This window comes from Anguilla anguilla, chromosome 3 (assembly GCF_013347855.1).
Source record: "Anguilla anguilla isolate fAngAng1 chromosome 3, fAngAng1.pri, whole genome shotgun sequence".
NCBI classification, from domain to species: Eukaryota; Metazoa; Chordata; class Actinopteri; order Anguilliformes; family Anguillidae; genus Anguilla; species Anguilla anguilla.
In genome coordinates this window covers 71,290,902-71,316,139 of record NC_049203.1, presented here as the reverse complement: position 1 = coordinate 71,316,139, position 25,238 = coordinate 71,290,902, and the positions used below count along the sequence as shown (strand labels likewise).

Below are 25,238 nucleotides of genomic sequence, written 5' to 3'. Positions count from 1 at the left end.
TGTTTTAGAAAAGTGCACACCCTCAGTTAAGTCTGTACCGGCTGGGTGTGCTCGGAGGACAGGGCGTTTATATTTCTCACTAATGAACATGTAGCCCCCAGCAGAGGGCGCTGTTCCAACAAAGAAACACTGCAGTCCAACAGAATCTTTTGTGCTTTGGGCAGGGCGAGTACATGGCTGTTTCCATGGCAACACATTCAATCCGCACAGTTTAAAAGAAAAGGGTGGGAATTTTTATCCCTCAAATTTTAAACACACACAGAACACGCTGTTTTCTTACTGCGCACTATCCAAAGAGAATATGCTTGGCAGGTATTATTGTGAATGTGCTTATGTGCAGGCTTAAAGTATAGGCTCGTTCAACTTTTCAAAAAAAAAAAAAGATGCTATATGATCCGGTAATCAAGTGATCCTTATCTTGCGATACTTTGAATTTCTATTAGACTAATCAACAACTGCTGGGAGTGGAGGTAGCCTAATGAACACAGTGTAAATAAAATACACAACGATACCTGTTAAAGTGAATAATAAAATATGCCAACACTGGCAATGGAGAAAACCCCCACATATTTGGAAAAGAGCAATAGCCTTTGAAAACCACTATGCTTCCTCACGCGATGAATCATTGATTTGGTGAAGGTCAAACGTGTAGGATATACACAAGATGAGAGAAACGCTTCCACCTGGGGTTTGAGATTTGAGAAACCTGGATCACGCAAGAGACTGGCTCTCTGTCTGACTGTACTCGTGTGTGGTCACCAAAAACGAATTCAGTAATATTCCTGAATTCCGCCAGATTGTGATACAAATGACACCACACAATCACACACTTCGGAGGTTTTGAATAAAATCTCCATAGGAGTGACACAACATGAGATATCTTTTAACGTTTCCGTGCCAGGACCTCGCAAATGAAAGGAATGAAACTGGAATGAAACTATTTGGAGGTTCCTGATCAGAGTATTTTAGCACATTATACAGACATGGTGGTTTATAGCAAGAGCCGATAGTAATAAAGCGTTGGACTGCAAAAACCCCTCCCCTTATTCATGGTTACCATGGCAAAAGGAGCAGACGTCACGAACGAAGGAACGGAGTATATAAGTATTTGAACCTCGGATTGACTGCAAGGGCGGTTCTGTGCGTGTCGCGGAGGAGTGACACGTGTGGACGGGAAGACAGGAGCTCGCAAAATACACTCATTTTAAAGGGAAATATTTGTTTTTTATTCGTTTTTATTAACACTTTGCAATCAAGAAGACTGTTATTCTAAATCGGCAAAGATGGGACTTGGAGTAAGTGTTTATTATTTAATTTAGTGTTTCATTAAAAGTATGTTCTTTGGTTAGTTTGCTGTGCTGCCGTCTGTCAGATATGTTTCGTGTTCTGTTTGACAAACAGGTTTTTTTTAACAAACAGGTGGTTCATAAAAGGAGAACATATCAAACTTTCCAAAATTGTGTCTAATGTCGATAAATAATAACACTCAAAAAGGCTGCGGGTTTAATTACAGACTGCTTTACTTCCGCATTGGTGCAAGAAAGTTGCGATCTAGATATATTACTTTAAATTCTGATCTCTCAAGTTATAAAAGTATTATTTTGTGTAATATGTGCTTTGTAAGGAAACATCGCAGTCGTTCAGGTGGATTCGCAGTATTTTGATGGGTACCCAAGCACGCGGTGTGAAATGGTTGCGCTGGGGAACATGGCAACAAGATTACTGGAACGGAGCGAGTTAATTTCCTGCCTAGACCGCCACATAGCAGCGTGGCCCGTGTCGCCGGGCTCTTACAGAGAAAGTGATCTTGTGACTTGACGTAGTAATGTCTGCACTTTTCTGAGAGCGAGCGCAGATTGAGCCGGAGTGGACTGGATGTGCAGAAGAGCGCTGCGCACAAATTTCCATTACCGAAACGCAGACAACTTAGTGACTGCAGTGGACTAAAACATAAGCGTATGCGTAAATTCTGTTCTACACGTGTCTGAAAATGGCTTTGTGTGTGAAATTAGTACCAGGTTGAGCCTTGTTCTAGCCGAGTTGTAGTTGATATTTTCTAAAATGAAATTGGGTGGGGGTGTGTGAAAAGCGCATTGTGTCATAAACGAGGTTTCTCTGCAGCCTGATGCCAGAACGTAATGTAGGAACAAGCCCGTCCACTGTGAACGCCCCTGTGTTAAGACTAAAGAAAGATGTGGGTTTACAGATGCTTCAAACATGCTTCAACCTGACACCACGGATTTACCGCGTGCCGAATCGCTGAAAGGTTAATAGCTCGCCTTCCGCCTTTTTCGCAGCGCGCAAGTCTCGAGGCGGGCGGTTGCACCCAGTGGCGTTATTGGGCGTTACACACGCCAGTCAATCAAATAATCGCAAGGTGTGTCCTGTGAGGTTTCTTGCGCCGGTCCTCATTACGGTTCTCATACTGGCTGTGTCTATTCATTGTTTTTCTTAGCAGACTTGCCTATTAATTGCAACTGGTATAATTCACATCTATACGAAAGCTTTATTCGGATAATTAAGATTGTCTTTAAACAGTTGGTATTTTCCCTTACAGGTATCATGCCCATAATGCAAACATACAATCCAAAGGCCCATAACAGCTTTCCTGTACCCAGAGATACTGTGAGAATTACTGAGACAAATGTACTGAAAACTTGGATTTATTTTGTAGAGACAAGATAGTCCACAAATCGTCGAGTTCTTAATGTTAATTGCTATAAATAGATCAATTTTATATTACATAGTTTTCATTCCCCCCCTTTTTATTTTGTTGATAAAGCTGAGACATTCCTAACAACAGAAACACTTTTTCTCTGATTGCTGTGATGCTGCTGGACTTAGTGCAGTGGTCCCCCAGTCCTCCAGAGAGTACAGGTGGGACTGGTCAGTGCTGTGCTTTTAAAGATCCACAGTGTTTATACAGCGCACAGTTTAGAGATCCACAGCCTTTATACAGCACAGTTTAGAGATCCACAGCCTTTATACAGCACAGTTTAGAGATCCACAGCGTTTATACAGCGCACAGTTTAGAGATCCACAGCCTTTATACAGCACAGTTTAGAGATCCACAGCGTTTATACAGCGCACAGTTTAGAGATCCACAGCGTTTATACAGCGCACAGTTTAGAGATCCACAGTGTTTATACAGCACAGTTTAGAGATCCACAGCGTTTATACAGCGCACAGTTTAGAGATCCACAGCCTTTATACAGCGCACAGTTTAGAGATCCACAGCGTTTATACAGCACAGTTTAGAGATCCACAGCGTTTATACAGCACAGTTTAGAGATCCACAGCGTTTATACAGCACACACTGTTTCAGGAAACCCCGTCCCTTGGGATCCCATCTTCAGGCAGGTCGTTAAAGCTTAAAATAAAGAGGGGCTGCTCGCCCCACCCCCAGCAGTCCAGGAAAAGTCATTGATTGTCTTTCCTTCCCGTGACGTGTGGAATTTTAATAGTGGAGCTCTTGTGTGAAGCGTTAGTCACGTGGAGCTGCTTTGCACTTTGCTGGATGTTCGAATTTCGCAGTGCAGCAGAGGAGAGGTACTTATAGGGCCATCTCAGCCAGCCTTGCAGAGCCCGGCCTACAGGGACACACCTTTACTAAGGTCCCCTGCTTGTGTGCAGAATGTAGACCTGTAGAGGAGACACAGGGAATTTTGAGCTTGTGTGGTACAGGAATGGGCTTGTATTTAAGGGACTGCTTTATTAAGGAGACGGGCGGGGCTGAGCAAGCCTCTCAGCCAGGGGTGTGGCTTTGTGACCATGGCAACAGGGCTGGGTCTAGCTGTGGGAGAAAGAAGCTTCTTTGAGGAGTTAAATAAAAAACAAAACGGCAACGAACAGTGAAAAAGTATTGAATTTATACATTACATTGCATTTAATTGACAGACGCTTTTATCCAAAGTGACATACAATGAGTGGCAGAATCTTTCTATTTGGAACAGTATGATTTTTTCATGTATTAATTTCAAACCCATAGCTCAGTAGTGTCAATCTTTAAACGAAACAACATAGTAATCATTAAAATGTGGTGAGCTTGACAATGCAAAGCTTAAACACTTCCAGGCTGGCTCATTATAGCCCTTTCCCACTGTAGAGCTGAACCAGGCTGGCTCATTATAGCCCGTTCCCACTGAAGAGCTGAACCAGGCTGGCTCATTATAGCTCGGCTACATTTGGTTGAAAAGTGAGAGTTTTCTAATCAACTAGGACGCAGCCAGGCTGCATCCAGATAAAACCTGAGCTATATTGGGTTTAACTTGTCAGTCTATGTGAAAACATCTCTCAGCCCACGCTTAGACCCCTCTAGACGTCTAGATTCCAGCTTACGGACAGCTTGACACACTGTAGTGTTCCTCGTTGGCCTCAGAAATAAGGAGGACATTCATACAGCCCCGTGGGGATCAGTCAGAGCAGCCCGTGCCTGCCCTGCTCAGTGCTGAGATGGACATGCTTGATGCACACAAGGAGATCCTAGCAGGGCTGGAACTGAGTTGCATGAACATTTTTTTACTGCCAGCAGTCGGACAGAAATACTGTGACGTCTTGAGACCTCTGTGCAGATGGTTCATGACTCTTTTAATCTAGTTGTGGAGGAAGTGTAGAGTGATAACTTCAGGGATTCAGTGAGTTGTTTGTGATATGCATTACGATGTTTTGTACTTATAGCTTTAACGCCTGTCCATCGTAGCAGCTGTCCTGTAATCACACGAGAAGTCAATGAGCTGAAACCCAGGTGGTGGTGCTGTGGAGCTGGTCTGCTCCGTTTGGTCAGCAATGCAGACGTGCTCTTCGTGACAGTGGCTGGAACCTTGAGCATCCTGTTCAGCTCACTGGTCTCCTGTAATCAGATCTGCATTAAAGCCACCGATTGGGTGTAAAAGTGGTCACACAGAAGCCCAGTGCGCCCAGCTTCGGTCCAGGCAGACAGCTGCGGGATTGGTGGAGTTCACTGAGACTGAATGGAGCGGTTTGCTGGGCCTTTGCCTGCTGGGTGGGGCCGGTCTCTGGCGCTGGAGCTGTGGTGCAGAGTTACCTGCGATATTCAGACCGAAAGGCGCGGCCTCTTCTTTCTCCCGCAGTCTGACACGGTGATGGATGAGCCGGGAGTTTATTGGCTGAGGAATTAAGAGCGGATGGAGGCTGTGGCTCCTCGCGCCGCAGTGTGGTGGCGGGATAAATTTAGCCTGTTTATCATGTGTCACTGAGCCCGAAGTAGGCTACATCCAGCGCTTGCTCTGGTTCCTATCTTTTAGGTTTTGGAAGCCCCTTGTGTGGCTTTGATAAGGGAGCACCCCTTGGACGGTCCTCACAAGGTAAATGCTTTTCCTTTGTGGGGACTCCATTATTGCCAGAGCTGTTCTCATAAACCATTGTAAACATCTTAATGCCTCTGTGCACTTCACCTTACTACAGGAGAATACACTGCAATATGATCATATGGATCTCTGCAAGTACAGGAGTGGGGCTGAGGTTGATAGTATAGGAGTGGGACTGAGATTTATAGTATAGGAGTGGGACTGAGATTTATAGTATAGGAGTGGGACTGAGGTCGATAGTATAGGAGTGGGACTGAGGTCGATAGTATAGGAGTGGGACTGAGGTCGATTTGTATAGGAGTGGGACTGAGGTTGATAGTATAGGAGTGGGGCTGAGGTCGATAGTATAGGAGTGGGACTGAGGTCGATAGTATAGGAGTGGGGCTGAGGTTTATAGTATAGGAGTGGGGCTGAGGTCGATTGTATAGGAGTGGGGTTGAGGTTGATGAATAGCAATCCTTCCTCACTTGGCTTGATTCAGAGATGGTCTGTTGGCTCAAATTCCCCACTGTAATTTATGCCATCTGTCATATCCATAATAAGCAATTAATTTAAGCTGTTTCCTATTTTGAATGGGGTTGGTGACACGACTTCCTGGTTTTGTCAGGTCTGACATGCTCAGAAGCGTGGCCCTTGATAGTTTTGTGCCACAGGCTACAGCTCTTTTTAGCAGTGGCTTATGTTTCTCCATAAATCTGACCATGACTCTGTAAGATCACCTGCTGAGATTCAAGGTCTTCTTGCATCCTGTGTATCATTTGTCTGTAAGGTTTATGGCTGCAATAAAGTTCAGCCGATCAATAATGTGGCATTTTTTTGGTAGGAAAAAATTTGCTGCCTTATTTTGACTTGAAAAAGAAAAAATGATTGAGGACTAATTAATGGAGCATTTGAAGTGGGAAGGGCAGAGTGAAGATCCTGTATAATAGGAAAATGTGTAAGTGAATTACTGGAGCTTTGGCTGCTTGCACTGAGACTGCAGTGCGTGTATTCCAGGGTGAATCACCCTGGTACCTCCCCCAGAAATATGCACTTGAACACTGACTGTACACTTCTGTGCTTCCAGAACACACTGCAAAAGATATTTTTTTCTTTCAAACCATAAATTGGTGAGAGCACATTCTAGAACATACCTTAAAGCATAACCTGGGTAAATAGGAGCCTCAGTCTTGCATTCAATGATTTGGAACATTTTGGTCTAGTTTTCACCAGGTTCTCCAGGTAAGGTCATGGGCTTTGGTGCTTTTTTCCCCAGTGATACAGGTAGTTTATGTACTATATATATGTGTGCAAAGAGCTAGCGACAATCACAATGACAGTGAGGTGCAGTGGTCATGTGACTTGAGGTTCTAAGGTGTGGCTTTGATGTTTTGCCACTAAAATGTTACGTGAATCAATTCAGTGTCCAGCCAAAATCCAGCCTGAATAAATCATTGGGAGCCATATGGGAGATCTGTCATTTGTCCTGGACAAAGACCTGTACCATGCGTGTAAGTAATAATGTGCTTAATGAGCGTGATGATGATGATGATGACCGGCTTTTTGCCCGCTCTGTAGGAAGGACGGGATCAGTATGAGCTGGCGGCCACGTCGGAGCAGACTGGGAAGAAGCAGAAGGCCAAGAAGAAGGAGAGGGACATGGACGAGCTGAAGAAGGAAGTGGATCTGGTGAGGAAGGACTTCTGAACCCCTGACTGCGCACTTCCACACTGATGGACTAATTAGCCTCTAGTTGGTGTCCTGCAGCAAATGCATGCTTGTAAAAAATGTAAAAATGACCTTACTGAAATTGTAATTGCAATTTTGTGTGTGGAACCTGATTTGACAATGCTACAGTGTTTGGCGTATATTTGGTTCTGTATAGTACAGGTTCTGTAGTGGATTTAAAGGACTAAAAATGACTTGTGTTTTTCTTCCTTCTCTCTGTAGGATGACCATAAGCTTACCCTGGAAGAGCTTAACCGCAAGTATGGCACAGACCTGACCAGGGTGAGTGTGTAGAGCTGGAAATGGAAAGTTGGCTCTCCAGTAACATTATGAGTGGTGATACTTTTAATCCTGCAAAGATAATTATGGAGCTAGCCAGTATAGATCCAGTATAGATCCAAACCGGACAAATCTTGTACACTGAAGTTTTATCCTTTAGTGTGCAGATTTGAAAAGAGTGAGTCTCTATGATAATTGACTGACTGGTATTAGTGCTGTTCTGGCTGCCATCCAGGAAACAGGTAGGTATTAATAAGTAAGGATTTCAGCCAGAATGTGTGTTCTGTCTGACAGTGCGTGTCATTCACCTCTGTGTACACGCGTGTGCACTACTTTGGTATTATATGCAGATTTCAGTGAAAATTTTAGTGAAGTTTGGCACACAGCTGTGCAGTTCAGCACCTCTGAATAATTCACCACAGAAACTCGCCCCGAGGATTGCAACTCTTTCATACGAAGAGACAGCCCTGTTTTTACTGCAACCGTTTGTTGCTTAGCAACAGCAAGAACCTAGATTCTCTCCAGCTCTCTGGACTTGGTTTTTTTTTTTCCAGTTTTTTCACACAAGTCTTGAAAACTTGTATGCTCTTGAATTAATGAATCCTTTAGTCTTTCATTTCATCCCATTATGTTAATTAAGCATTTCTAAATGATTGTGCTTGCAACTCTAAGCTTATGCAGGATTTTTAAAACTGCGTTCCTCTTTTGTTCCTCAGGGCCTAACAGGTGCCCGAGCCGCTGAGATTCTGGTCCGGGATGGTCCCAATGCGCTGACCCCTCCCCCCACCACCCCAGAATGGGTCAAGTTCTGCAAGCAGATGTTTGGAGGGTTCTCGATGCTGCTCTGGACCGGAGCCCTCCTCTGCTTCCTGGCCTATGGCATCCAGGCCGCCATGGAGGACGAGCCGGCCAATGATAACGTGAGGCCACGCCCAGTAGCACCCCATCGTAGGAGTGAGTGCTTTCTGACTGCCCACAATAAGGCCCTGTTTTGTGATGTCTTGGACCTCCTGCTTCTTTCCCCCACAGCTGTACCTGGGGGTGGTGCTTTCTGCTGTCGTCATCATCACCGGCTGCTTCTCCTACTACCAAGAAGCTAAGAGCTCCAAGATCATGGACTCCTTCAAGAACCTCGTCCCTCAGGTATGGCCTTTCAGCTGTTTCCAATAAAACTGTCACATCAAAACGAACTTGATGGAAATAACCTTGTTTCCGTAAGTAGCAAACATCAGCTGAATCATCAATGAAGAGGTCTTTTTCTTTAGAGAGTGTGAATTAACATGTTTCTGGTTTAGGTAACTGAGTGACATGTTAAATCGCTGAAAAAATACAGCAGTCATACCTTGTTTGGGACTTAACCTTCACAATGCTCACTGGATTCACAATCGGATTACTGATCCACCCTTCATAATATATGTATCACAAAGTCTTTTAAAAATCCACCTTTAGCCTTGTAAGGGGAATGATCAGCCATAAGAATTTAGGAATAATCCGGCTGTTGTCTCCTGCCTCTGCCAGCAAGCCCTGGTGATCCGTGACGGTGAGAAGAAGTGCATCAATGCAGAGGAGGTAGTGGCGGGAGATCTGGTGGAGGTGAAGGGAGGAGACAGGATCCCCGCTGACCTGCGCATTGTTTCTGCTCATGGCTGCAAGGTGAGGCCCCAAAGCTTCTCTCCAAAGGCCCCAGCCCTTCAGCAGAGCCCCATGGACAGTCTGGTCCTTACTGTGCTTTCCGTCTGTCACTCAGGTGGACAACTCCTCCCTGACTGGAGAATCTGAGCCTCAGTCTCGCACCCCCGATTTCTCCAATGACAACCCACTGGAGACCAGGAACATCGCCTTCTTCTCCACTAACTGTGTCGAAGGTAAAGCGGAACTCATAGGAGCTCATTGCTCTGTGCATAGTAAGGCAATTGGATTCAGTTAGCCAGAGAACCTGGCTACACGATTGAGGTTGTTACCGTGTTGTGTATGAATAGGCTGTTTGTGACAGCAGTCCAGGGTTTTGTTTCATGGTTATAACCAGCCGTGCATATCATGTCTTTCCGAGCTGTGCGATTTGTGTGTTGTTTATAAGAATGATTATAATGTCGTTGATCTTCCTCATTCTCCATGCTGTGTGTACCTCCTGCTAGGCACTGCCCGTGGTGTTGTGATCAACACTGGCGACCGCACGGTGATGGGACGCATTGCTACCCTGGCCTCGGGTTTGGAAGTGGGACGCACGCCCATCTCCATTGAGATCGAGCACTTCATCCACATCATCACGGGCGTGGCCGTCTTCCTGGGCGTGTCTTTCTTCATCCTGTCAATAATATTAGGGTACTCCTGGCTGGAAGCCGTCATCTTCCTCATTGGAATCATTGTCGCCAATGTGCCCGAGGGTCTGCTGGCCACTGTTACTGTAAGTGTCAAAATTCCTTGAAATTTTCTCTAAAATGCACAATTTAAAGAGAAGAATCATTGTAGCGAATCTTGGACTTCCGAGCGCAGGCAGTTAAGTTTGAGATTTCCTTCAAACACTGTTTAAAAGATTCAGTCACACACAGATTCCTGAAATTCTTTCCAGTTTGTAAACTTCAAGGGTTCAGACTGCTCTGCAGTCACCTGTGACCGTCCTGCCCAGCTGTGAAGTGGATTCTGAGGAGATTAATGCACTGACCTGCACTGTTGCTAGGCTGCCAAAATCAGAACAAATGTTTTTAGCCAGTGAGCACTCATCACAGCGGCCTCTCTCTGAGGTCATGTGAACCGATGATCTCAGCTGTCATGTGACCATTCTTCACCCCCATTCTCAGGTGTGCCTGACCCTGACTGCCAAGCGCATGGCCAAGAAGAACTGCCTGGTGAAGAACCTGGAAGCCGTGGAGACCCTGGGCTCCACCTCAACCATCTGCTCCGATAAAACCGGCACCCTGACCCAGAACCGCATGACCGTGGCCCACATGTGGTTCGACAACCAGATCCACGAGGCCGACACCACCGAGAACCAGAGCGGAACCTCCTTCGACAGGAGCTCTGCCACCTGGGCGGCTCTGGCTCGAATCGCCGGCCTGTGCAACCGAGCCGTCTTCCTGGCTGAACAGGGCAACCTGCCCATCCTGAAGGTCTGTTCCGCTGAGTTTCCCTGCAGTCACCAGCCCCAATTTATTTTAGCAACACTTGGGGATTTCTATTTTGGATTGCCTAGTGGGAGGTAGGATTTAGGGTGTAACAGCTTTCAGTGCCACAAGCTGCCACAGATTACTGGGGATTTTATTGTGTGAAAAATGCCTGGACAGGAAGCGCTTTCTTGCATCTGTAGATCCAGACCATTGGTTCTGCAGCTGTGTCATTAACGTTGTTGTTTTCTGTGTCTCCTGATTCTGCTTGGGGCTTGTCTGCTTAAGTCCTCTTGGGTAAAGCAGACTGGTGCACCAGCTAATTGGCTTTTATTTTTACTGAAGTTAAAGGAAAGGGTATAATGTGCTCCTATAACTGCTCTGCTCCCGATGTACCATTGTCATGTGCTGTCTGACTGGCTAAACTCCCCCCACGCACACGCCCCTCCCCTCGGTCCCTAGGATCTAAAACCTCTTCCCAGTTCACCTTATGCCCTTTGTTTTTAATGTGGGGAATTATCATAATCCTGCTCCAATTCAAATTCACAACATGCGGCTAATTGAACAATGCATTTAACCATTGGTAGGTAATTTGGAATCTAATAATGCCTTTTTAGCTCACTAGGCAAGATGAACACTGAATGATCAGGTGGAGCCGTGAGCTCTGTGTTTGTGCCGAACAGGAATTCAGGAACAGCCATTGATTTCCTGACATTCCCCCAGGCATAGGGGCGCATCCTGAACTGCCGCTATAGAAACCACCCCCCCCTCCCCCGGAGCCTGAGTTCAGCAGGTGGTGTGAGGGTTTGATAGAGCTGCTCCCCAGCTCATTCCCCAGTGGCCCCTCCCCTTTCTCCTTCACAGAGAGACGTTGCTGGAGATGCCTCTGAGTCGGCCCTGCTGAAGTGCATCGAGCTCTGCTGTGGCTCTGTGAAGGACATGAGAGAGCAGTACTCCAAGATCTCAGAAATCCCCTTTAACTCCACCAACAAGTACCAGGTAAGTGTGTGACAGCGCAGGTCAGCTACAGCGGAACATGATTTAATCACGTCTTTCTAGGAAACACAGCTTAACAATCTTTGTTTGTGGATATTCCATTCTTGTAGCTCTCCATCCACAAGAACGCCAACTCCGAAGAGTCTAAGCACCTCCTGGTGATGAAAGGTGCTCCCGAGAGGATCCTGGATCGCTGTTCCACTATTATGATCCACGGCAAAGAACAGCCCCTCGATGATGAGATGAAGGACGCCTTCCAGAATGCCTACATGGAGCTGGGTGGCCTGGGAGAGAGAGTACTGGGTACGGCAAGCGCCCACAATGCAATGGGGCAAACCTAGGGTTAAAAAGCTCACAGTAGAGACAGCTGGGTAACAGCATGATGTGAATGACACATTTCTCTGGGTGACTCATTTACTGTCACTGTTCAACTTTGACCTCTTGCTGAACAGTGAGCCTCCTTGACTGGAGGGTGCTTATCCATACAGAGCTGTGGAGCAGCGGAGTGGTGGCTGAATTTTCAGTGAGTCACAGTTTTCCTTCATCCTGCAGGGTTCTGTCATTTCTCACTGCCGGATGAACAGTTCCCCGAGGACTTCCAGTTTGACACTGATGATGTGAACTTCCCCACCGAGAATCTGTGCTTCATCGGCCTCATGTCCATGATCGACCCGCCCCGAGCCGCTGTGCCTGACGCCGTGGGGAAGTGCAGGAGCGCCGGAATTAAGGTGCGTCTCTCGCCTTCTCCTCTCCGTCACTCATTACTGTCAAACTGGAGCCATGTTCAAGACCATAAACAAGACCGCCGACTTTCCCTTTCCTTATTTCAGGTTATCATGGTAACTGGTGATCATCCAATCACTGCCAAGGCCATCGCTAAGGGTGTGGGTATCATCTCTGAGGGCAACGAGACTGTGGAAGACATTGCTGCTCGTCTGAACATCCCAATTAATGAAGTCAACCCCAGGTATGAACATCCCAGTTAATCAAGTCAACCCCAGGTATGAACATCTCAGTTAATGAGGTCACCCCAGGTATAAATATCCCAGTTAATGAGGTCACCCCAGGTATGAACATCCCAGTTAATGAGGTCACCCCAGGTATGAACATCCCAGTTAATGAGGTCACCCCAGGTATGAACATCCCAGTTAATGAGGTCACCCCAGGTATGAACATCCCAGTTAATCAAGTCAACCCCAGGTATGAACATCCCAGTTAATCAAGTCAACCCTAGATATGAACATCCCAGTTAATCAAGTCAACCCTAGATATGAATATCCCAGATAATCAAGTCAACCCTCGGTATCATTTACAGCTACCGGCGAAGGTGTTGTATTGAGTACAAGGCTGGAAGGAATCTCTTTTTTGTGGTATTTAGTTGGTTTGAGCTGACCTGGGTCAAATACATATTTGTTTTGATTCAGATACTTTTCTGTGCTCTTGATCTTGCCTGTAGTAACTAAGCCTGCCAATATGACCAGAAGGTGGGATTCACACTTTTTCAGAGTATTTAATTGGTTCCAATACACCAGACAAGATCAGTAAAGCATAGAAAAGTATTTGAATCCAAAACAAATAGGTATTTGACCCAGGTCTGGGTTTGAGAAACCTAAGCCCAAATCCACCAGTTTGGAAGTATACAAATCTTTCTTCAGCTGATTAAATGAAGTGTTTCTGAGTAAATAATTATCAGATGTAAAAACTTTCTTCGCTAGTAAATTTTTTATATCAGCTTGTAATCGGATTACAATTCCCAAGCCATTATGACTTTCAAGAAAACAAATTGGTGAATTGAGCCTGAAAGGTTTAGGAATGTCTGTTTTGAATCTGGTGCTAATTTTAGACTGAGATCAGACCTATCATGAGCAGTGCTGCTAATGTGGAACTAAAGCAAGGTTCTATGTTTCATCCTCTGCAGAGATGCCAAAGCCTGCGTGGTCCACGGCGGGGAGCTGAAGGACCTGACCGCAGAACAGCTGGATGACATTCTAAAGTACCACACTGAGATTGTCTTCGCCAGAACCTCGCCCCAGCAGAAGCTCATCATTGTCGAGGGCTGCCAGAGACAGGTACATAACCATCGCTGGTGCTCTAAACCTGGCTCACATCAAAAACCCTTCTTCCAACAGTATCTCAAACAGTATCTCATATCCACCCCGCACTCCAAACTCTGCACATCCCTGTAATTCTGCCCACACGCAGTACTGTTGCCTATTTTTACATATCCTGGGATGGCTCTGAACTAATACCATGTGTTGAGACGTGTACGTCCCACCACATATAATTGCTTTTGGGATAATTGGGTACTCTACTGTATTCCGTAGCCCATACAGGAAAAGCTAAAGTGAGTGTCTCACTCCTGTTTTGTACATTCGCTGGTTATATGCATGATTGTGGAGCAGTCCTGAAAGCTGTGGTCTGAGCTTACCACAGGACGTCTGACAGGATTCTGTGTGTCTTTAAACACAGGGTGCCATAGTGGCAGTGACAGGGGATGGTGTAAACGACTCCCCCGCTCTGAAGAAGGCGGACATCGGTGTTGCCATGGGCATCGCTGGATCTGATGTCTCCAAGCAGGCCGCTGACATGATCCTCCTGGACGACAACTTTGCCTCAATCGTGACCGGAGTGGAAGAAGGTAGAGGGATCTATCAAGGTTTCCACTCCATCACAGCTGATCTCTCAGGAACCTCAATCACAGGCCTCTGTTCATGCTTCGATTGTTCTTCCCAGGCCGTCTGATCTTCGACAACCTGAAGAAGTCCATTGCCTACACCCTGACCAGCAACATTCCAGAAATTACCCCCTTCCTCCTCTTCATCATTGCCAACATCCCCCTGCCCTTGGGCACAGTCACCATCCTCTGTATCGACTTGGGCACTGACATGGTAGGCAGGACTGTAACCGGGACCTAAAAAATACAGAGGTCCAGAGACTCCTAAATTAATTGCAAAATAAAATACCAAGGACATGACCTCATTGTCCTCAATGGTAGTTACAGCCCTGATGGTAGGAGTGCTGACCTTTCTGCTGGTGATGTCTTTCATTCACTCAAGATGTGGTTACATTGCTAACACTGGACTCCTCTTATAATCTGCCAGGTTCCTGCTATTTCTCTGGCTTATGAAGCTGCTGAGAGTGACATCATGAAGAGACAGCCCAGAAACCCCAGAACGGACAAGCTGGTGAATGAGAGGCTAATCAGCATCGCCTACGGTCAGATAGGTAAGAATCAAGGCTTCCTAATTGAGTCAGCACTTCTCCTTATGGAACAGATGTTAAGAGTGCAAGGGTGGATATGTGTGTGGCACAGAGTAGAGTTTGATGGAGGTCTCTGAGCTCACCTCTGTTCTCCTTCTCCCCAGGTATGATGCAAGCCACTGCAGGGTTCTTCTCCTACTTTGTCATCCTTGCTGAGAACGGGTTCCTACCCTCCACACTGCTGGGAATCCGTGTCAAATGGGACGACAAGAATGTCAACGACCTGGAGGACAGCTACGGCCAGCAGTGGGTCAGTACTCAACGCCAGGGACCTCTGAGAGACAATGAAATATATGACAGTGAGCAGAGTCAACATTAAATGAAAAACTAAACCTTCTCTCTCTTTCTCTCTCCTGTATCTCAGACCTATGAGCAGAGAAAGATTGTGGAATACACCTGCCACACATCCTTCTTCGTCAGTATAGTGATCGTGCAGTGGGCTGATTTAATCATCTGCAAAACCAGGAGGAACTCTGTCTTTCAGCAGGGCATGAAGTAAGCACAGGAAACAGAATTCCCATGGGTGGGTGACAACGAAATAAACTAAACTCAACTGAAACCGTGTCTTATTTCTGTCCTCCTCAGGAATAAAATCCTCATCTTTGGGCTGTTTGAAGAGACGGCCCTGGCAGCCTTCCTGTCCTACTGCCCCGGAATGGACGTGGCCCTCAGGATGTACCCCCTCAAGTGAGTTCTCCTGCCGTGCATCACCCAAAGGGGAGGCTTCCCTCTGTCTGCGTAGCTGCAGGTTTCAGCCCTGCCTGTAACAGCTGGTCTGCTGTCAGCCATTAAGAGCTCAAAATGTGTTTTGCTTTTTTACACTTTACATTTGATCTCGTCTAAGATTCATTTTTGGTTTGTTTTTCTCCTCAGACCCAGCTGGTGGTTCTGCGCCTTCCCCTACTCACTCCTCATCTTCATCTACGATGAAATCCGAAAACTCATCATCCGGCGCAGTCCAGGAGGTACGTCTCCGATCCGCTTTGATTAAGCCTGCAGACACTGACCCGCTCGTCTGAGATTCCTCAGATCTCTAGTCATTTCTAAAAGTGCAGAAAGGTTTATGTTCAGCTCTACTGAGGGAACTGTGCTGTGAGGACATTTTGTCGTGAGTTTGCTCAAACCCCAACCTGCTCTCCTCTTTTGCAGGCTGGGTGGAGCGCGAGACGTACTACTGAAGCTTCCTGTCTGCGTCACACAGTCCTTTTGCATGGTTGTCTTGCTGCTCGGAAAATTTTAACCTCAGTAACTTCTGGATGTGTTTTTATATAGAGAATGCCTGACACAAAAACTGAGATCGTGAACCAAGAGATTGTGTGCCTTTGTTCTGGAGCAGGACAAATTTTATACATGTTTTTAAGAGTGTATAATATAAAATAACCTCTCAGTCCGATTCGAGTCTGGTATAATATATATTTTTTTTTTTGTACTGAGAGACAATGTTCTGATTCATTAGCCATTTTTGCATGTTCCACGTTCAGGAGTAGCCTGTTTGACTTCAGTTTGTCATGCAGTAAACAAAATTTTGGTTTCTGCTAAAATAGTAATCTGTTACAAACTATGAAATGTTGCCAGTTGCACTTGCTGTGATGAAAGTATGGTCTAGCCTTCCACAACACGGCCAACGTTGTTTTCCTCAATGTAGTCAGTTTTTTTTTTTTCTTTTGCTCTTGATACAAAGTAAACGGAACTATAAAAAGTTTGAAAACCTGCAATAAAACACTCCCCAAATACCAAGAGCAGGTGTGTTTGTTTGTTTTTTAAACTTTTTGGACTAGTCACCTAGAAGCAGAGAGAGCAAGAGTTGTGGTGTCACAGATACTGCTGCAGCTCAGCTTGTGTGCTCTAGTGATTAATATAGACATTTTTATCTTCAGCATTTCACCAGAAAAGATGCAGCTTTTCTAGGGCAGTGGATGTGTCTTTAATATTCCAGTTCGGGTGTGAGCCAAACTCGGAGCGGAACGTTCCCCTTCCGCTCTGCTGATGTGCACTCTGCTGATGTGCACTCTGATTATGTGCACTCTGCTCATGTGCACTCTGATGTTGTGCACTCTGCTGATGTAGGAGGTCAGTCAGCAGTCCTCTCTGCTCTGACTGGGCCAGCTCCCACAGAACAGGGCCTTTCCCTCAGGCCAGAATCACCTCCCACTCAGATACAAGATACCAGCTCTGCCCAATGGGCATGCACATCAGATGTAACTCCAACCAATGGGCAGACAGAAGAGCCTGGAGACCAAAAGATGGTGTCAGGACAGATGTATTTGATTCAGGTACATTGCCAGGACAGGTGTATTTTCTGATTGTGTATTCATTGTGGCTAGAGACTGCTAAGGTAATTAACTGTTTAAGGTGTGAGATTACAGATATGTGATTAGAATGTTCTTAAGTAAACGTTCTAATGCTGACGTACTGTAACAATCACTACTGGTAATTTAAAGCAATGTTTTAAAATACAGACTTAAACTTTTGAAAAAAACATTCCAAAAAACCTACTCTTCAAAGGATTAAGACAGTGAACAGATGTGTGTGTGTGTGTCCCCATCTCCCCCCAGCGAGGCCCTCACAGCGAGAGGCCCCCTGGGGGCTGTGTGCCATTAAGCAGCAGACCCACCAGGAGAGGAGAGGAGAGGAGAGGAGAGGAGGGGAGGGGAGGGGAGAGGAGAGAGGACAGGAGGGGAGGGGAGCGGAGGGGAGATGAGAGGAGAGGAGAGGACAGGAGGGGAGGGGAGGGGAGGGGAGCGGAGGGGAGAGGGTGATATTGGTCCTGAGTCTGTAGCTAGGAGAAGCTGGTTCCCCTCAACCACAGTGTGTTTAATGTTTCATTTCTGATTGATTAAATCATCTTGATGAAAAGAGCTCAGAGATTTGGGTTCATAACTGATGATCAAATTCCTGTTAACTGTGCAAACCAATGGAAAATAGGTTTGGTATGCCAATAAAGTTCTGTGTTCGTAGCATGCATTGTTCCAGACTCTTTCAGATCTGCTGAAACATTGCTGTTACTCAGCCCATAAAACAAGCTGATTATGAGGGGCTGGTTGTATATTACATATCTTCCACCATTAGATGCAAAAGACTTCTGCCTTTTCACTTTGCTCATTTCTGCTAGCAGGTGATGCTCGCCCTCCAGTTATTCTTCAGTTTGATCTGGTCCCCATTTCTGAAAATAGGTGGTGGAGACGTCAGCATTAATGACTTATGAATGAACCCCATTAGGAGCCCTCAGCCAGGGAACATTTGCTCACTTAGGATTCATCTGAGAAAGCGTTGCACGTAAATGTGCTGCTCACATTTGCTTTATCATTCCATATAACGTTACAAAGCCGGGCCTTGCCCCAGTTTGGCGAGTTTGTAGATCAACGAGGAGCTGGAGGACCAATGGCTCGACCCGTCAGCCATGGAAACTCAGGAGGTGATGATTTTAGTGCAAGAATCCTCAACCACTGTCAGGGTCAGGACAAAGTTAATTACCTGCAAGTCACAGAAACCCATATGATTAATATGAGTTTCAGAAACGTCCACCCGTCATGCGATTCTTATGACATAAATACGAGGAGTTTAAATTGTCTCTAGTTGGTATGAATTGGTAAATGGTAAGTGGACTGCATTTATATAGCGCTTTTATCCGAAGCGCTTTACAATTGATGCCTCTCATTCGCCAGAGCAGTTAGGGGTTAGGTGTCTTGCTCAAGGACACTTCGACATGCCCAGGGCGGGGTTTGAACCGGCAACCCTCCGACTGCCAGACAATCGGTCTTACCTCCTGAGCTATGTTGCCCCATTCTACCACAGAGGCAATTGTTGAGAGTATAAAATAGTCTTCACTATTAGCCAATGCTTTCCCGTTTGCATGATAGTCTGACTGTGGCAGAACTGCAATATACCACCAGAGGTTACTCGGAGAAGTGAAATACAAATGTTCCAGTCAGCCATTTTAGAGTACGGTATGCCTGTGTGGTTTTTATAATGTCATTAGCCTTTATTTGTGCAGGGCAGGATGACCGAGCACACATGCCCTATGACAGCAGCGCCCAGTGGAAGCCATCGGGCTGGTTGCCTCTAAGCAGCGCACAGCATTATAATGAATGGAGCAGCTGTTCTGATAGCAGGCTAATTAACAAACAGCCACCAGCTCCCTCCACTAAAAACAGCATCACAGAAAGGCCTTTAGACCGGCCTCAGGTCCAAGCCAGCGAAACCAACGGAGGAACAGCCTGGCGGAAGCCCAGCTTGTGCCAGTGAAAAACAGACAGAAGTACTCTGTATTATTTACTAAAGACTTGCTTCTATTTACTTCCTGTTCTCCACACGGTCAGTTCCCAGGCTGGCCCTGGTATCCTCGAACAGGTGCTTAAGCAGAACATTCTGAGCAAACTCTCACCTGCATACAGGTTTTCTGAGAGTGGGCTGGTCAAAGCTCTCGTCCTCAATGTGGGCTGGCCATACAGTAGCTCACATCCTCAGGGTGAGCTGTTCATCAGCGCACATCCGCAGTGTGGGCTGGTCATAACTCACATCCTCAGTGTGAGCTGGTCATAGCTCACATCATCAGTGTGGGCTGGTCATAGCTCACATCCTCAGTGTGGGCTGGTCATAGCTCACATCCTCAGTGTGGGCTGGTCATAGCTCACATCATCAGTGTGGGCTGGTCATAGCTCACATCCTCAGTGTGGGCTGGTCATAGCTCACATCGTCAGTGTGGGCTGGTCATAGCTCACATCCTCAGTGTGGGCTGGTCATAGCTCACATCCGCAGTGTGGGCTGGTCATAGCTCACATCCTCAGTGTGGGCTGGTCATAACTCACATCCTCAGTGTGGGCTGATTGCTGAATATTTAAAGGCTGTAACTGAAGTGTCTGCAGTAGCTTGTGAACTCTGGAGGCCGGGAATAAGGATCCTGCAGCTTGTGCTTACAGAGCACATTCTGTCTCCAGCCCCAGCTAATCCATCCACTGAAGCTGCACCCCCTCCGCAGCCATCAAACGAACATCACAGCGAACAGAGAAATGACTCACTTATTTCACCTGTGCCTTTCATTCAGCGTACATGGCTTTCCTGAACCAACACTCTGAGTACATCCCATTTTGCACTAATGACAGCCATGAACATTATAAACCATTAGCTGCATTTCTATTTTGATCTTCAACATGCAAATGGGGATGAGTTCTGATCCTCTGAGCAAGCCAAATGGGCCGATCTCACACAATGGGCTGTGGAGCTCAGACATTACTAATCGATATCAATCACATCGTGACCTGCTGTTCCATCCCTGTTAAGATAAGGCAGGCAGCAAGATGATGTAAGAATGGAGAGTAAATAGAAAAAATATGAGCTGAGAGAGACTGAGAGACAGAGAGAGAGAGACTGAGAGACAAAGAGAGGGAAAGACAGAGAGAGAGAGAGAGAGCGAGAGAGCATGGACAGTAGTGATGAAGTGGATTTGCTTGTCAGAGATTAACGTAAAGCTGATTTTTGCACACTCAACACCCTGCTCACAGAATCAATTAGAATTTCTAATCTCCTAATTAGCATTAAAAAAGAACACAAGAAATCATCTAGTATGGTTTGATTTGGCAATTAATTAATTGGGTTTTTTTAGAGAATAAATAAATTCCCAAATGGAGAAAAAAACCATGGCTGTCTGTGAGTTATCACTGAGCATGCTTCTTTTCCATCACACACCCAAACCGTCTCAAATACAAGTCTCTAAGATCAGTCATTATTAGCTCAGCAAGTTAATGCAGTGCAGTGTGTTTGCAAAAAGAACTGTTCAGTGTTTATACAGTGTTTCAGCAAAAGGACCTGTTCAATGTTCAAGCTTCAAATAGGGCAGTGCCATGGTCCTTAGCCCACCCCTCCCTCCCCCCCCTTCCCCCCCGCCCCACTCTATGGAACAGATCACCTGTCAAATGCAAGCAAAGTGAATGACAGTGGATGGGGTCTGATCTTGTAAAATGAATGAATTACAGCCCAGTTAAATCCATTTCCTCTGCTTTGAAGCCCTGCAGTTCCGTCAGAATGAGGTTTGGCAGGTCATGCAGGGAACGCATCAGAGGAAATACAGGGAAAGTGGAACTGGCAGAAGACTGAGGAGGAGGGCTGGGGCTCTGTCTTTCTTTACTGGAACCGGAGCCTGAACTAGAGTGTTCTGTGGGATCTGTCGCCAGTAAATAATCAGGTAACTGCACAGTACTCATCGGAAGCATTAAAATAATATCATTCTCAATTCTAACATGGCTGCAGGTATGAGTACAATCACTGATTTCCTCTCCTCTCTCTCCTCTCTCCTCCCTCCACCTATCTTCTCCTCTCCTCTCCTCCCTCTACCTTTCCTCTCCTCTCCCATTCTCTCCTCCTCTCCTCTCTCTCCTCTCCCTGCCGCCATCCTTTCTCCTTCTCTCCTCTCTCCTCTCCTCTCCTCCCTCCACCTCTCCCCTCCTCTCTCAGGGAGCGGTTCCATAAATCTCAGTGTTTCCCGGAGCTGGTCACATGATCTGCACTTAAAGTGCATGACAGTGTATCTGACGGGCTGTATTTACAGCGCATGGGGCTAAAAGCAAAAGCTAAACACATTTTCAAATACTACAGCTTAATGTTCAAAGTTAACTCACATAAACGATGCACTTTGCTATCTAATTACGCTTTCCGGAAGTACCTTCGATTACTTGGGGGCCTGATTTCAGCGACAAGGCCCCAGGATGAGTGGAGCCTTCACCCTTACAGTCACACATCACCATACCTCTCTCTAGACCACCCTGAGGTATTTTGGTTTGTAAAAGGATTGTGTGGTGAGGTAAAATGAAATGGGTCTGGAAAATGATTGGATATTCCAAATGGGATAAAGGGAAAATTTGTTAACTAATTTTGAATAATTACAAAAGGAGAACATTTTCAAAAGAATTTAAAACTGTGGAATATGTGGCGTTTTCCTCAGATGTGTGGGGAAATAATATTATAATAACTGAAATGTATGCTGCGTTTGGCATCCAAACCTATTTTTCCAGGCATTTCTGTTTTTGTTTCACAGCTATTTTATTGGTAGACTAAACGTGAAGCCTCTTATTTTCAATGAACATCTTTAAATAGAAACAAAAATGTAAGATGACAAATACTGAATATGATTAAGGAGGCCGTTTTATAGAACAGGCAATCCCTTTTGCAAGCCGTTCCTCTGTATGTCTCCATAAATGTAGCACAGCACAATAGCCCTCCAAAAACCGAGACTAATCAATGGTGGATTCTGCTGACTTCCTGCCTTTGTTGGGCGACGCTGTAGAGCTTTTCAGTGTCGTTTCAGTGCAGTTTCAGAATGAAAGTGCTCTTTAGTGAAAGCTTGGTGGTTCTGAAGCAGGTAGACCCCACCTGGTGGTTCTGAAGCAGGTGGACCCCGTTCTCTCCTGAGTCCTGCATGGCGGGTGTGCCGGTTGTGGCAGTTTTGGCAGGTGTGGCGGGTGTGGCAGTGTGTGGCGGGTGTAGGGGCTGTGTCGGTGTGTGGAGGGTGTGGCGGGTGTGGTGGGTGTGGCGGGTGTGGCCGGTGTGGCAGTGTGTGGTGGGTGTGGCGGTATGTGGCGGGTGTGGCGGGTGTGGCAGGTGTGGCGGGTGTGGCGGGTGTGGCGGTATGTGGAGGTGTGTGGCGGGTGTGGCAGGTGTGGCGAGTGTGGCGGTATGTGGCGGGTGTGGCGGGTGTGGTGGTATGTGGCGGGTGTGGCGGGTGTGGTGGTATGTGGCGGTATGTGATGGGTGTGGCGGTATGTGGTGGGTGTGGCGGGTGTGGCGGGTGTGGTGGGTGTGGCGGGTGTGGCGGGTGTGGCGGTGTGTGGCGGGTGTAGGGGCTGTGTCGGTGTGTGGCGGGTGTAGGGGGTGTGGTGGGTGTGGCGGTATGTGGCGGTGTGTGGCAGGTGTAGGGGCTGTGTCGGTGTGTGGAGGGTGTGGCGGGTGTGGCGGGTGTGGTGGTATGTGGAGGGTGTGGCGGTATGTGGCGGGTGTAGGGGTTTGTGGCGGGTGTGGTGGTATGTGGCGGTATGTGGCGGGTGTGGCGGGTGTAGGGGTAGTGGCGGGTGTGGTGGTATGTGGCGGTATGTGGCGGGTGTGGCGGGTGTGGCGGGTGTGGCAGGTGTAGCGGGTGTGGGGGGTGTGGCGATATGTGGCGGGTGTGGTGGGTGTGGCGGGTGTGGCGGGTGTGGCGGTTGTGGCGGGTGTGGTGGGTGTGGCCGGTGTGGCAGTGTGTGGTGGGTGTGGCGGTATGTGGCGGGTGTGGCGGGTGTGGCAGGTGTGGCGGGTGTGGCGGGTGTGGCGGTATGTGGAGGTGTGTGGCGGGTGTGGCAGGTGTGGCGAGTGTGGCGGTATGTGGCGGGTGTGGCGGGTGTGGTGGTATGTGGCGGGTGTGGCGGGTGTGGTGGTATGTGGCGGTATGTGACGGGTGTGGCGGTATGTGGTGGGTGTGGCGGGTGTGGCGGGTGTGGCGGGTGTGGCGGGTGTGGCGGGTGTAGGGGCTGTGTCGGTGTGTGGCGGGTGTAGGGGGTGTGGTGGGTGTGGCGGTATGTGGCGGTGTGTGGCAGGTGTAGGGGCTGTGTCGGTGTGTGGAGGGTGTGGCGGGTGTGGCGGGTGTGGTGGTATGTGGAGGGTGTGGCGGTATGTGGCGGGTGTAGGGGTTTGTGGCGGGTGTGGTGGTATGTGGCGGTATGTGGCGGGTGTGGCGGGTGTAGGGGTAGTGGCGGGTGTGGTGGTATGTGGCGGTATGTGGCGGGTGTGGCGGGTGTGGCGGGTGTGGCAGGTGTAGCGGGTGTGGGGGGTGTGGCGATATGTGGCGGGTGTGGTGGGTGTGGCGGGTGTGGCGGGTGTGGCGGTTGTGGCGGGTGTGGTGGGTGTGGCAGTATGTGGCGGTATGTGGCGGGTGTGGTGGGTGTGGCGGGTGTGGTAGGTGTGGCGGGTGTGGCGGTATGTGGCGGGTGTGGCGGTTGTCGGGGGTGTGGCGATATGTGGCGGGTGTGGTAGGTGTGGCGGGTGTAGCGGTATGTGGCGGGTGTGGCGGGTGTGGCGGTATGTGGTGGGTGTGGCGGGTGTGGCGTATGTGGCGGGTGTGGTGGGTGTGGCGGTTGTGGCGGGTGTGGCGGGTGTGGCGGTATGTGGCGGGTGTGGCGGGTGTGGTGGTATGTGGCGGGTGTGGCGGTTGTGGGGGGTGTGGCGATATGTGGCGGGTGTGGCGGGTGTGGCGGGTGTGGTGGTATGTGGCGGGTGTGGTGGGTGTGGTGGTATGTGGCGGGTGTGGCGGGTGTGGTGGTATGTGGCGGGTGTGGCGGGTGTGGCGGTATGTGGTGGGTGTGGCGGGTGTGGTGGGTGTGGTGGTATGTGGCGGGTGTGGTGGTTGTGGTGGTATGTGGCGGGTGTGGTGGTTGTGGTGGTATGTGGGGGGTGTGGTGGTATGTGGCGGTTGTTCCCGTACGAAGCTCATTATCATCACTGGCACATGGAAGGGGGGGGGGGGGGTTTGAAGCTGAGGGCTGACCCCACAGCTTGAGTCTGATACTAAAAATATCCTCCGAGCAGCAGCGCTGAGATGTGGGGGGGAGAGGGGGTGTCGAGGCGGAGCTGTCACGGAGCAGTCAAGATAACGAGAGCCGCTAATAAGCATCTCGTCCCCCCACCCCAGCAGAGCTGTCTGCACTCAGAAACCTGCCCCCCACCCCATAACTCCCCCTGCGTAGGGTAATGAGCCTGCCCCCCTCCCCATCCCCCGTAACTCCCCTTGCATGGTTTAATAACCTGAACAGCTCCCCCCCCTTCCCATAACACCCCCTGCAAGGGTTAATGTACCTGGCCCAACCCCCCGTAACACCCCCTGCATGAGATAATGAGGGAGCTATATATAGCTCAGTGACATCTGGCAACCCTCCCCCAAGCACACACATACACTTCAACACACAGACACACAAACACACACCATCCTCCCCACCCATCAGAGAGAGAGAGAGAGGAGGGGAGAGAAAAAGACAGAGAGGGAGAGGGAAAGGGAGAGAGAGAGAAAAAGAAGAGAGAGAGAGAGAGTGAGAGGAAGAGAGAAGAGGAAGAGAGAGAAAGAGGGACAAGGGGGAGAGAGAAAGAGAGAGTGATAAAGCGGAGGTGAAGAGTGAATGAGGGGGAAGCAGAGAAAGAGGGAGGGAGAGATTTGATTATTCAAATCTGGCAGCCACTGGCGTGGCAATACTGATCGGCCAGCTGCAAGGTGGATACCTGCTGGCTACATGCAGACATGCAGCGCCCTCTAACAGAGAAAAGTGGTACTGCGCTTAACTGAGGAAACTGCTACTGCGCTAACCTGAGGAAGTGCGTACTGCACTTCAGAGAGGAAGCTGGTACTGAGCTTCAGAGAGGAAGCTGGTACTGAACTTCAGAGAGGAAGCTGGTACTGAGCTTCAGAGACAGAGGAAGCTGGTACTGAGCTTCAGAGAGGAAGCTGGTACTGAGCTTCAGAGAGGAAGCTGGTACTGAGATTCAGAGACAGAGGAAGCTGGTACTGAGCTTCAGAGAGGAAGCTGGTACTGAGCTTCAGAGACAGAGGAAGCTG

At 48.0% G+C, this 25,238-nt stretch overlaps 1 protein-coding gene across 1 annotated transcript; it reads left to right on the top strand.

Moving 5' to 3' along the window:
* Positions 1 to 1,109: 1,109 nt before the first annotated feature.
* LOC118223159 (sodium/potassium-transporting ATPase subunit alpha-1-like) lies at positions 1,110 to 16,410 on the top strand. Its single transcript, XM_035409363.1, has 22 exons — positions 1,110 to 1,295; positions 6,885 to 6,995; positions 7,257 to 7,316; positions 8,030 to 8,233; positions 8,343 to 8,456; positions 8,832 to 8,966; positions 9,061 to 9,178; positions 9,449 to 9,717; positions 10,112 to 10,420; positions 11,279 to 11,413; positions 11,521 to 11,713; positions 11,963 to 12,138; positions 12,241 to 12,377; positions 13,329 to 13,479; positions 13,880 to 14,048; positions 14,144 to 14,298; positions 14,512 to 14,635; positions 14,776 to 14,921; positions 15,036 to 15,166; positions 15,257 to 15,358; positions 15,545 to 15,636; positions 15,821 to 16,410. Exons 1-22 carry the CDS (start codon positions 1,284 to 1,286, stop codon positions 15,847 to 15,849), a joined length of 3,072 nt encoding a protein of 1,023 aa, XP_035265254.1. The 5' UTR covers positions 1,110 to 1,283; the 3' UTR covers positions 15,850 to 16,410.
* Positions 16,411 to 25,238: the final 8,828 nt, after the last annotated feature.

What these genes read in the sequence shown, in the direction of transcription:
- LOC118223159 (XM_035409363.1), top strand. An exon ending in ATTAATGAAGTCAACCCCAG is followed by an intron (nt 12,378 to 13,328) that starts GTATGAACATCC and finishes CATCCTCTGCAG; the next exon opens with AGATGCCAAAGCCTGCGTGG. An exon ending in TCGAGGGCTGCCAGAGACAG is followed by an intron (nt 13,480 to 13,879) that starts GTACATAACCAT and finishes CTTTAAACACAG; the next exon opens with GGTGCCATAGTGGCAGTGAC.